This window comes from Pagrus pagrus (assembly GCF_965226575.1).
Source record: "Pagrus pagrus genome assembly, chromosome: 12".
Lineage (NCBI taxonomy): Eukaryota > Metazoa > Chordata > Actinopteri > Spariformes > Sparidae > Pagrus > Pagrus pagrus.
The window spans coordinates 22,360,896-22,373,878 of NC_140196.1; the positions used below are offsets into that span (position 1 = coordinate 22,360,896).

Genomic DNA, 12,983 nt, shown 5'->3' on the forward strand with positions numbered 1-12,983 from the left:
TTCTCACACCAGGAGTAGGAGGTAGCTCACTCATGCTGTACAGGAGAATTGGGTCAATGTGCAGGTTTAGTGTATCTAACATGTCCTTTACCTTCAATGACTTCACCAGAGCTAAGTATTTGCTCTGAGCAGCTTCGCTCTTAAGATGTGGCCAGCTGTCATTTCAGAGATGATCAGATTTAAACATGCTTGTTACTTCAACCTGTTTGACAACTTTGATTTACAAGTTTCTAAATTAGAATATCTGCTCTTGTAAGTGGATGGTAATGGAGTCTAATTCTGACATAACGGTCGAGTATCCGTGTAGCTCTGGGCGTACTGAAGGTGTGTAGTGTGCTCAGAAGCAATCAAAGGTCAATCCAGAGGGGGACCAGGCTGGATAAATAACTGAATATGGGCGGGTACGACTGACCTCTGATCACACCAGTCCGGGAAATCATTTTGAAATTTAGACTCTCGATAAGCAAATAGATTTTTTTGGATAGCAAATGATCCATTGGTGGTTCTTCTCTCCAGACAAATGAATCATTGTCTCAGGCCTTTACAACACATAACATCATGTGTAATAAACACAAAGTGTCACCTGAGGTCAGGAAGCCATGCTGAACACAAAACTGAACACAATCTTTGTTTGTTAGGAACCTCGTTTAAACAAAACACATCTCAATCTGGAACTGCTTTTTTTTCATCATCTGAATCTGAACAATAATAATTTGTAATCTAAATGAATTCTAATAAAGATGCTCGTGTAAAGTGGAGGGCTCTCTGCACACTTAGAGGGAAAAGGCTTTAACTGAGAGTGTGTTGCTGTTTGTCTATAGATATGTTCTTGTGCATGTCGCCTTTGTGCTCGTCTGTCTTTAGGCTCCACATCCACAGCATGACTGAGTGTTTACTCCACAAACTTTTGGGGGCAGGTCCTCAACAATTATTAACTGGCTGCGATCTGGACTAAGCGCACAGGTCTCCTTTGTCGTGGGATGATTCAACTCCTGACAACATGTGCATCAGATATCTTGGATTTGTTCTTCTGATCTGGTGTCCTGGAGAGCTACATGGTAAGAATATAGTACTTTCACCAACACTCATCTGAATTGCTTTAAAACAAATACAGTCACTGTAGAGTGATCTTGCTGATGACTGTATTTCAGCACAAAGTGCAACACAGTCCTGCAGCGCTCCCACACTGGATGGTGGTAAGTTCTCCCCAAAGCGTGAGACTTATGCTAATGGGGTGTACGTGACCTACTCCTGCGATCTTGGACGTAAACCAGCAGTGGAGGGTTGGTGGGCAAGAAGCACATGTCAGAATGGGACATGGTCTCCACAACCACAATGTATCGGTGAGTCTATAATTAACTCTTTCTTTTTCTTTCTTTGACCGCGGCTGCACCGTCGCTCTGTGAATGACAGTGACAGTCGATCCATTACTTTGGTCCAGACTGAACTATTCCACATATCAGCTGGACTGTCATGAAACTGATGCACTGTAGTGATCCTCTGACTTTTAATAATGACTTTATATTTTAATCCCATATCCACAGTCAAGGCAGTGGAGCCTTCCCTTTAACAGGAAGTCTTTTAAGATATATATATACTGACATTTTAGAAATACAAACACCAAAAAGAGTTTGAGACCATCACCATAGTAAACTGTGATGTTGTGTCTTTCTGTCCCCCTCAGTGGAAGAAGCCTGTATTCCACCAGAGATACCCAATGCAAAGTACACAGAAAGCCCCACTGGTTGGTATGAAGACGGACAGAAAATCAGGATAACATGTGACGAAGCATATCAACTCAAAAACAGGGATGCCACGGCTTTATGTACAAATGGATCATGGTCCTCTGTGCCAGTCTGTGAGAGTAAGTCTGTCAGATGTTTTGCACCAATAAGCTGTAAAACTATCAGTGACTACAACGTCACTCATAGGTTTGAATTCTCACCAGCTACACTAATGCTGATTTTTACAGGAAGTGTCGATGCATGTGGTGAGCCACCTAAAGTACTGCATGCCGTCATAGTTGATCAGAGAAACCAGGAGCTGTTTGCTGCAGATACAGAGCTGCAGTATGAATGTGAAGATGGATATACTGCAGAGGGAGCAGGCAGCGACAAGACCATCGTGTGCATAGCTGGAGCCTGGACTGAAGGCCCAACGTGCAGTAAGTGGACAATGTGCAGAAATCCACAGTTGTAAATTTGTAGACATACATCTCCCACTCTGCTCACCCAGGAGGTAGAGTTACCCTGAGGTCATGCTCAGGGTCTCAGGCTTCTGCATGTGCAGAGGTCCCTCTTCCTCTCCTTACACCGTATCTCGTTAGTAGTTGAAGGGAGGAAAGGTTGTATGGAGCAGCTGGGGAGATGAGGTGCTGTATCCCTGTTCCTTCAGTATCTAACCTTCACTAAATCTCATACGGGAGACGCTCTGGCTCCATGATTGACCAAACTCCATATTCTCCCATCAACAACAACGTGACTTAGGTAAGCACTTTTCCACAGAGTGTTCTGTAGTGGGTTAAATAGTCACAGATGGGCAGAAGTGGCATGGCATTACCAGTGTTACTAGAAGAACTGTTGAGCTATGTTCTCCTCGATCGAGCATCACTCATTTAACAAAATACAGTCACTACATGTCAAAATAGGAAATATTCTTGCACCTACAGCTGTGGTCAAAAGTGTACATACACTTGTAAAGAACATGTATATCATGGCAGTCTTCACCTCCGATGATTTCTACAGCTCTCATTTTTCTGTGATGAATGAGTGGAACACAAACTACTCTGTCACAAAAACTTCCATGAAGTTTGGTTCAATGATTAATTTATTATAGTTCTTCTGAAAATGAGACCAAACCAGCTGGATCAAAAACATCCAAACAGCAACTCGAACAATCAATTTAGGTGATTATAGAAAGTTGTGTCATTCAAATTTTCTGTAGAAATCATTTGGAACTCAAGCCTGCCATGATATACATGTTGTTTACAAGTGTATGTGAACTTTTGACCACGACTGTATTTTTCTTACTAAACAGACGGTGATTGCTGGTGATTCTTTGCTGCGTCTTCTCCTGTCCTCGCCTGCTGTGTCTGCTTTGTCCCCGGAGTTAGAATCTTGGTCAGAGCCGCTGTAAATCACCTCCGTACCGTATCACCTGTCATCAAACTGGCATCTGTCGGTCTCAGCAGCCGTATCTGGTGCTGATCCGGTCATGTTCACAGGGAGGCTGCTGAGCACGGTTCTGTTGGCCGTGATGTAAACACCAACACTTCCCTGCTGCCCCGAGCCAGTCAGTTAATAGGGCCACTAGCTGCATGGCTAAGTGAGCTAACAAGCTAACATAAATGTGTTAAATATACAAAATTATGAATAAATATCTGTGTCTAGTTTAAGTCCGTTTAAAACATAGACTTGGTTCTTTGCTGGCAGACAGGGACGGACTGGCCATTGGGCAATGTGGGCAAATGCCACTGCAGCTGCCCGGTGATGCGGCCGCGAGGCGCATTATAATAAAAACTAAAGCGGAGCTGAAGGCGGCCACAAAAAAGAGGGAAAAAAGCAAACAAACAAACAAAACGGCCTGTTAACTCTGACAAATAATAGGCATACTAAACTAAATAAAAATAATGACGTTTTTTATTTTTCGCGGCGCGGAGCGAGGGTGTGTCGGTCTGATGGTGTTGGTGTCTGATAACTGTACAGATCCTTCACTCAACAAAATAAAGATAAATGTCCCACAAAGCAACGTTACATTACCATACAACAGTAACATAGTAACTGGTCGTGTCTTTGGCAACTTATATGAGGAAAATAATACCGCAGTTATTCGTGGAGAAATGTCTGTCAGCCTGTCGGTCCGGCCGACTCTTCATCACATCTCTGCCCGAAAAACGGCGTCTGTCCCCGGCAGAAAACTTTAACTCACCAAGTGTTTGTTGTTGGCTGACGGTCAGCCCTCCCGACTGAGACTTAGTGAACTTCGTGAACTCCCCGAGTGAAATGGTCAGACAGCGTCCTGTTTACTGATGGCGATTATGTAATTATGTAAATTATAGAAAAACGTAACTTTGTCACTTTCCAGGATGTTTGGTGAGTCAGGATCTCAATCACAGCACATTATAACAGCATCATAAGATTATAAACAGACAGCTGGTACATGTTTAGATTAACAGGAGGACACGGGGAAACACCTTGGAAAAAACACATACGTCATCATCATCATCACGTGTACCGTCACGCCTCCGCATCACTACAGACAATGGTGCTAACATTGTTGCTGCAAATTATGAATCTTGGCTGGCCACAAGCTCCATCTTTATTTACTTTGGATATTTAAAATGTCTTCTTCACGTTCCAATGTTAAATATTCTTTAGAAATTAAGGTTTATTGATCTCTGAAAGGGTGTACTTGCATTATTATGCCATTATCATTATATTAGTTGAAAAATGGTCTCTAATTTCTAGGACAATTTATCGTCCAGCAAAATGTGTTATCGTGACAGGCCTAGTTGCTACTTCCTCCTCCAGCAGCTGAAGTTTTTTTCACATGCGTACCACAAAATACAGTTGGCCTACAAATTTTTGTTGACCTTGTCCTGCACACAAGTGGCATGTGAAAGAAGCTTTTCGACACAGTTCATTAAGAGTCGTCTCAGGAGCAGAATGCGAGAGGAAAATTTGGAAGCCTTCATGTTGATGGCAACAGAGAAGGAGATCCTCATGAGACTGGACTCGGATGATGTGATTGACTGAGTGGCAGAGAAAAGCAAATTATTGCGCAACCTGCTAATGTAACTACATAAAGGTAAAACATTTATTTTTCATGTTCTGGTTAAGCTATACTATAATGTTCTGTGGCAGTGTAATGTTTATGTTTCTGTTGGTTGCAGATGACCTGAGAAGACAAACGTGGCCTCTCTCTGTCAAAATTGCCAGGGCCTCTTTTTGGTGCCAGTCCGCCACTGCTGGCAGATATGAGAATTGGTTGAATATCCATTGTTTCAAATATCTGTCTGAAGTGTACTGTACTGTTTTTCCACTAAGGCAAAGCACCCACACCAAGTACTGGTCCTGGTGGATCCACAGAGGGTGGAGCAGGTGGGGAACACACTGCACCTGTTCTATCTTTGTAAAGAAAAAAAAAGTATTGTAACTTAGTATTGTCTCTATTCAGACCAAGTTAGTTCAGATTCTTTTCAAATATTTTCTCAATGGCTGACTGATTAATGTAATTAATTTGAATGAAGTCTGTATCCCTTCAGTACAGCCGTACTGAGTGGTTGTGGGGATAGCTTGGGTCAAATCCTTTATCCATTACTGCAGAGACCTGGTTTCTAGTTCTCAGCAGCGGCACCTCTGACTTGGAAGTTCAGTCCAATAACTATAACTGGCAGTGTTTGTTGGTGGGAAGCCAGTGAGGGATTACACTACACTAGTAACTGCCACTGATTGGTTGGCGTGCCTTCATGACAGAGGGTGGGATGTGTCAGGGATAGTGTGTATTTTCTGTGTTACTGGCAGGTGAAGAGAAGCAGCTGGTGACATCATGTGGTGTCGAGGACCAAAGTGCTGTGAATAACCTCCTTTTTCATTTCAGTCGGCTACTGTGGACCATACCCAACCATTCGAAATGGTGCTGTTGCGAAAGTTGAAATAATGCATTTGAAGTACCGATGTGCTGCCTATCACACACTAGTTGGTTCAGACACTGTGGTGTGTCACAGTGATGGCAGTTGGTCACAACTACCTGTCTGCAAAGGTATAAACAAATCAATACCACTATTTTTTTTCCCAAAAGTCTGTCAGAGTCAGTAACTAAATATTTCTACACGTGTTTTTATGTTTACTTTGTGCAGAGGAATCCTGTGTCCTGAATCCTGCTCAATATCGTCATTTATCTGGATTTGAACGTTTAAGAGAAGGAGAGAGGCGGCGTATTCCATGTATTTGGGATCAATACACCAGTGATGTTCAGTGTATTAATGGAGTGATAACTCGTACCCGGTGTAAGTATAAGTAAACTCTTTATATTTTAATTTGACACGCTGCTTTCAGTCTGAGTATTGTTATAGTCAGCAAACATACATGAATATAAACTCTTTAAGATCTGAATCACTGTTTAAAAAGAATAATGAAGGTTTAACAGAACACAAAGATAAATCCATACACAGTGAACACTGATTTCTATTTAAAGGATAAGACTATCATCATTCTTAACTTATATTGTCAATAAATCCCATTAAAAGAACAAAAGTCAGCATGTGTTGATCCGACTAATAAGTTTTCTCCCGTGTAGCTGAAGCCTGATGTATCTTATTCCTCTGTTTCATTGAGCTCCACTGTCGTCCAAAACCTATTAAAAACACATCAGTGAGTCAGTGCTGCCCTGGCTGACAGGTTCCTTCATTAGGATGAACATGGGCACTGTAGTTTACTTTGAGTCAATCCCACATACTCCATTCTGGTCATGTAAATACTCATTAACACATCTAATGAAGTCACTGTAACTTAGCTTCAGCAACAAAGACCTATACAGGTGTGTCTGTCCTCTTTGTCTCCTGTTTGGATGAACTCAAACAGACTGATCTTTATCACATTGTAGTCTCTTTTTTCTCTCTCGTCTGATCCTCGCAAACTTTTCCTCCATCTGTCTGATCGATCCAATCGTTCTGGAGACTGCTCAATCCATAGCTGCCTCCACATACCTCAGCAACATATTGTCCATTACTCCACATCCAACAGCAGCTGCGTCCAGATAGAGGCCAAAGTCTGATTACTGCTGGTAGGAAAGAACAGTGAGAGAGAAACTGAAGAGATTCAGTTAGAGGCAACAAGTACTGAGGGCTGAACACACTGACTCTAAAAACGTCTTTCTGTCAGGTTTCCTGCTCAGACATGAGTTGAGTATTGATTTGCAACACACACTAGTTTGAGGGGGAGATGGGTGATTGTTACAGGTAGGCTCAGTCGCGAGACGTCATCGCAGCCCGCTTGGAGTCAGGGCAGGCGCAGTTCGGCCCTACTCCGGAGCAGGTGCAACTAGACTGGCCACAGTAAAACTGGTGATGGAAAAGCTAATGAGCGCAGCTCAGTTTGACTCAGCACGACCAAAAGTGCTGGTGGAAATACTCCATTTGAGGAGTGCTATATACCAGCTGTTTGTGGTCAGGGGGAGGTGTGGCCGACACACACATTCATTTAGTCTGGGATGCTCTAGTGCGACATCTAGTGTCAGTGAATGTTGTGTATAGAAAATTTAAACTACCTGCTGAAATATTCACTGCTTTTATTGGATTCTGTTCAGGTGCTATTCTTTTACACTGACAATGTGCTGAGATATGCAGTGATGAAAATACTTATTTATTGAATGTAAAAGAGAAAACTGACCAGTTGCAAATCCTTCCTGAGCAGCGGTTGTCCAACCATGGATAAAGAAACTGTAACTGAGTATGACGGGCCTGTCAAACTTTGGATTTCTTTTAACTTGAACTAGAAATGGCTCAGCCGGCTGGGATGCAGACTCCTGGGACATGTGCTGTAGCTTAGCCTCAGTGGTTTAGCATTGTATCCATAGATGGTATAATGTAGCCATCAAGTGCCTATTTCAGACCTTTTCACAGGCTTTCTTCATTTTAAAATGTCATTCAGAGACTTCAAACAACTCCAAGTGTTTGCATTAGCTTTTGTTAGCTAGCCGAAGCTGATAAATTCTGCTAGCGACAGAGCTATGTAAGTGGGAACCCTGCTTCTGTTAACTTCTGTGTGAGATCGAACACCCTCCGTATCAAACATTACAGTACTATGACATTTGGGTGGTAAATCTGCCACAGTTGTGCTGAGAGAGACTGATGGCATCAGTACTGTAGAGCTTGTAAACACAGTATAAAGTACTTGTACCCTGTAGTCAGTGTTGTACAAAGAACCCAAAGATCATACTTGAGTAAAAGTCAAGATATAGTGTTAAAATATTACCTCCCCCACACAAATAGTACTTGAGTAAAAGTATTCCTATTCAGTGTATCAAAAAGTTATTTTCTGGCAATAAATTCACTTAAGTAAAACAATACATACAAATGAATCCAATTTGTCTGAGTTGTCTGGTTCAACGTATTATCCAATATTCAGCATTTTTCTGGCTGTTGGAATCTGTTTTTTGTTTTTTAATGCGATTGCCGATAAAAATACATTGATTTAAAAGTGCGCTACTTTGGCTCTGACTACTAACTAGTAACTAAAGTTTTCAAATACATGTAGTGGAGTAAAAAGTAAGATATATGCCTTCAAATTGCAGAAGAATGGAAGTATAAAGTAGCAGAAAATGTGAATACTCAAGTAAAGTACAAGTACCTAGGAGCAGCACATCACCAGAGTAGCTAACTGCTGCTAACTGTATTCTATGGTTACACCCCGCTGTTCCGAAAATAGACTTCCATTATTCGTACTGGCGTGGTTTCCCATTTTTTCTAAAGACCCCACTATTCCGAAAAGGCTATTGGGGAACCCCTGACCCTATTGGGAAGTAATTGGAACTTAAAAGTCGGATTCGGAACAGCGGTGCTTCGGAATGGAGGGCCACCCCCGTATTCTGTTTATGACTGTTAGCTTGTTAGCTCAGTTTGCAGCGCAGCTAGCTGGACAGTCTGTGCATTTACATCGCTAGCATTGGACCTTTGGACCGCTGGGAGAAAGAGGTTTTCAGGCCCGGGACTAGCTGGTTAGCATGCTAACTTCTGTAGAAATGCTTTACAACATAATACAGACATCTGTGACATGACGTCAACACTGTTGTTTCTTCACATTCTGTTGATAATTGTAGTAGATAATTGTCTTACATATTGCACCTTTAAATATCTCTGTGAAGCAGGGGGGCCTAAACTTTTTCCTTTAGAGGGCCAAAACTAAAACTTAATGGTGTAACAGGCCAAAAGCAAACACACCTATTGTTTTGTTCTGTTACATGCTAAATGGTCCTCGGATCACAAGTTCCCTTAATTGACTGGCGAGTGCAACTCTGCCTGCTGCGCTTATGAAAAATGAAAACATTAGGGATCCTTCCATTGAAGCATTTCTACCTCCCAAAAAGTAAAACATTATAAACATTTCTATTGTTTTAATTATATTTTATTTTATTTTATTTTCTTTAGAAATATCTGGTGAGTTAAATGAAACCTTATTTTGTTACCACTTAGGCAGTGCAGCCGCACCAGGTACTGGACAGGGTGGATCCACAGAGGGAGCAACAGGTGGGGAGCACACTCCATCTCCTGGCAGTGGGACACAACCTGCAGGTGGAGTATTGGGTGTGGATGAGTGTGCATCTATCTCTCCAGTCTATTATGTCTGTAGTATATGTACTACATTTGTCAGGCATTTTCTTGCGGACGAGGACGATTGCGCACAGATTGACACAACTACATAGGAATGCGTCGCAAATGTTAACTAGTCATTGAAGAGCCGATGTCAGGCAGCTGAGTCAAGGTGGGTCAGACACTGTCACCACAAAACGCCTTGAACAAAGAGAGTACACAAGGTTGGAAGAAGGGAAACGTGACAGGATAGAAGAAATGAAGACAGAATATGAGATGTGACATTTATGAAACAGAAGACAGCAAAAGTCATTGTTATTGATTCATTGAGTCACATTAATTCAGATATTATTATTATTATTTAAGTTATTTTCTGTTTGAGATTTTAGCAAATGTGTATTTTTATTCAAAAAGCACAGCACAGTACATCATGAGCCTGGGCCACAAAGCTACACATTAGTAACTGAATCAGTTTACTTTAGGAACATACCTGTACTTGTCACAGTCTACTTTCTGTGTGCTTTGTTATAATTAAAGGGGCAATATGCAAGAATTTTTATACACCTCTCAAATTCACACTCCAGTGGTTTGGACTGGGAGCTCAGTGGCCCGGGGAGTGATGGTGTTTACACCACCAGCACAGGAGCTTTGGACTAGGACGGGCCGGAGCTAGCTGGTTAGGTTGCTAACTTCAGTAGATAGCAGTGGTGCTAGAGTGGGCGTGGATGAGGGGCCTAATCTGGAAAATGTTGTCCCCCTGTCCACGGTTCCTAGTAGCAGGCCTGATGCATGTGTAAGCCTAGTTTGACTGAGTCTTGAGTTCGCTCTCATCCTATCAGGCACAGGAACCACACAGAGTACTGGACATGGAGGAGGTACATCTGGCAGCAGTCTGCAGCCTGCAGGTGGAGGTAGGCTAGTGAAAAAAAGCACTTCACTGTAGATTAAGAAGAAGAATCGTTAGCATAAAAAATGTTCAGAAAGAAATAAACTATTCATAGTTACTGTAGTAGAAGTAAAGTAGCTTAGTTACTATGTGTCTTATGCTCTCTGTATTTATACCTTCATCTGCTCTGTGTCTTACAGGATCTTCTACCACCTCTGACTCGAACAGAGGAGACAGCAGACCTACATTCATAGAAAGTAAATCCTTCAGATGCATTGCTCCTTTCACATCACGTGTGTCAGACTTGTTTTGTTGCTGAATTTAAGCTGAATTTGTACCAACTGGTAATTCAAATGATGTCTGTATCACTGCAGTACAGTCTTACTGAGAGGTTGTGGCAGTGCCTGTTGGTGGGAAGCCAGTGAGGGATCATGCTTTTATCACTACACTAGTAACTGCTACTGATTGGTTGGCGTGGCTTCATGACAGAGGGTGGGATGTGTCAGGGATAGTGTGTATTTTCTGTGTTACTGGCAGGTGAAGAGAAGCAGCTGGTGACATCATGTGGTGTCGAGGACCACAGTGCTGTGAATAACCTCCTTTTTTATTTCAGTCGGCTACTGTGGACCATACCCAACTATTGCAAATGGTGCTGTTGTGAACGTTGAAAGAAACAATTTGAAATACGGATGTTATAACTATCACACACTAGTTGGTTCAGACACCGTGGTATGTTACAGCGATGGCAGTTGGTCAGAACTACCTGTCTGCAAAGGTATAAACAAATCAATACCACCATTTTTTTTCCCAAAAGTCTGTCAGAGTCAGTAACTAAATATTTCTACATATGTTTTTATGTTTACTTTATGCAGACACATCCTGTGTCCTGAATCCTGCTCGATATGGTGAATTATATCCATCTGGACTTCAACGTTTAAGAGAAGGAGAGGGGCGGCATATTCCATGTCAGTGGGATCATTACTACAGTCTTGTTCAGTGTATTAATGGAGTGATAAGTCTTACCCGGTGTAAGTATAAGTAAACTCTTTATATTTTAATTTGACACACTGCTTTCAGTTTGAGTATTGTTATAGTCAGCAAACATACATGAATATAAACTCTTTAAGATCTGAATCACTGTTAAAAAGAATAATGAAGGTTTAACAGAACACAAAGATAAATCCATACACAGTGAGAACTGATTTCTATTTAAAGGATAAGACTATCATCATTCTTAACTTATATTGTCGATAAATCCCATTAAAAGAACAAAAGTCAGCATGTGTTGATCCGACTAATAAGTATTCTCCCGTGTAGCTGAAGCCTGATGTATCTTATTCCTCTGTGTCATTGAGCTCCACTGTCGTCCAAAACCTATTAAAAACGCATCAGTGAGTCAGTGCTGCCCTGGCTGACAGGTTCCTTCATTAGGATGAACATGGGCACTGTAGTTTACTTTGAGTCAATCCCACATACTCCATTCTGGTCATGTCAATACTCACTATCACATCTAATGAAGTCACTGTAACTTAGCTTCAGCAACAAAGACCTATACAGGTGTGTCTGTCCTCTTTGTCTCCTGTTTGGATGAACTCAAACAGACTGATCTTTATCACATTGTAGTCTCTTTTTTCTCTCTCGTCTGATCCTCGCAAACTTTTCCTCCGTCTGTCTGATCGATCCAATCGTTCTGGAGACTGCTCAATCCATAGCTGCCTCCACATACCTCAGCATCATATTGTCCATCACTCCACATCCAACAGCAGCTGCGTCCAGATAGAGGCCAAAGTCTGATTACTGCTCATAGAAAAAAACAGTGAGAGAGAAACTGAAGAGATTCAGTTAGAGGCAACAAGTACTGAGGGCTGAACACACTGACTCTAAAAACGTCCCGCTTGGAGTCGGGGCGGGCGCAGTTCGGTCCATCACAGGCGCGGCTCAACTGGTGGAAATACTCCACCAATACTTTGAGGAGAGCTATATACCAGCTGTTTGTGGTCAGGGGGAGGTGTGGCCGACACACACCTTCATTTTAGTCTGAGATGCTCTAGTGCAACATCTAGTGTCAGTGAATGTCGTATTGAACCTTTAAACTACCTGCTGAAATATTCACTGCTTTTATTGGATTCTTTTCAGGTTGTAATCCATACACTGTAAGTGTTATTCTTTTATTTACCTTCTTAAGAAATACTCTGTTTAATTGTTTTGTGCATTTAATGTTGGTCAACACTTTATTTTTCCAGTTTTGTATTCATTTATTAACTGTTGACATTGTTACTTATTGTCTGTGTTGTAACCAGAGACATTGCATGTAAAGTGCAGCAGAGGAGTTACTGCTGGACCGACAACAAAGACAAAGTTCTGAAGGACCTCCATCAGAAAACAACTACACCAACCGACATTTGTCACATTTGTTTTGGATTTTATTGTTATTGTTATTTCTTCTGAAAAGAATTGCTGGAAAATACAAACACAGTGTTGGGACTGATTGTTCTTTGACCGTCAGCTTGAATGTTTATGATTAGAATGAAATGACTCTGAATACTTTGAACACATGAATACAGTTGATATGGTCCACTACTGACGAGAGAGTCTGAATAAAATGTTTGTCAGAAATCTTAACAGAGACCTTTGTGTTATTTTGTCTACAAACTGTTTGGAGCAGTTCTTCCACTGATTATGATGGCAGTACGATTCATGATGGTTCATTAACAGGATCACAGCTGAGCAAGATGGATTAACAAGAAAAGTAGTCTGCAGTCATCCTGACGCTCTGACAGCAGTGCTTTG

General features: G+C 41.6%; 1 protein-coding gene across 1 annotated transcript; it reads left to right on the forward strand.

Annotated features, from left to right (window-relative positions):
- Nucleotides 1-1,838: 1,838 nt before the first annotated feature.
- Nucleotides 1,839-12,815, forward strand: LOC311266079 (complement factor H-like; the record flags this gene model as incomplete). Its single annotated transcript, XM_084368263.1, has 9 exons — nucleotides 1,839-1,854; nucleotides 1,973-2,164; nucleotides 9,191-9,289; nucleotides 10,147-10,218; nucleotides 10,394-10,450; nucleotides 10,807-10,968; nucleotides 11,066-11,221; nucleotides 12,330-12,346; nucleotides 12,494-12,815. 9 exons carry the CDS (start codon nucleotides 1,839-1,841, stop codon nucleotides 12,506-12,508), a joined length of 786 nt encoding a protein of 261 aa, XP_084224389.1. The 3' UTR covers nucleotides 12,509-12,815.
- Nucleotides 12,816-12,983: the final 168 nt, after the last annotated feature.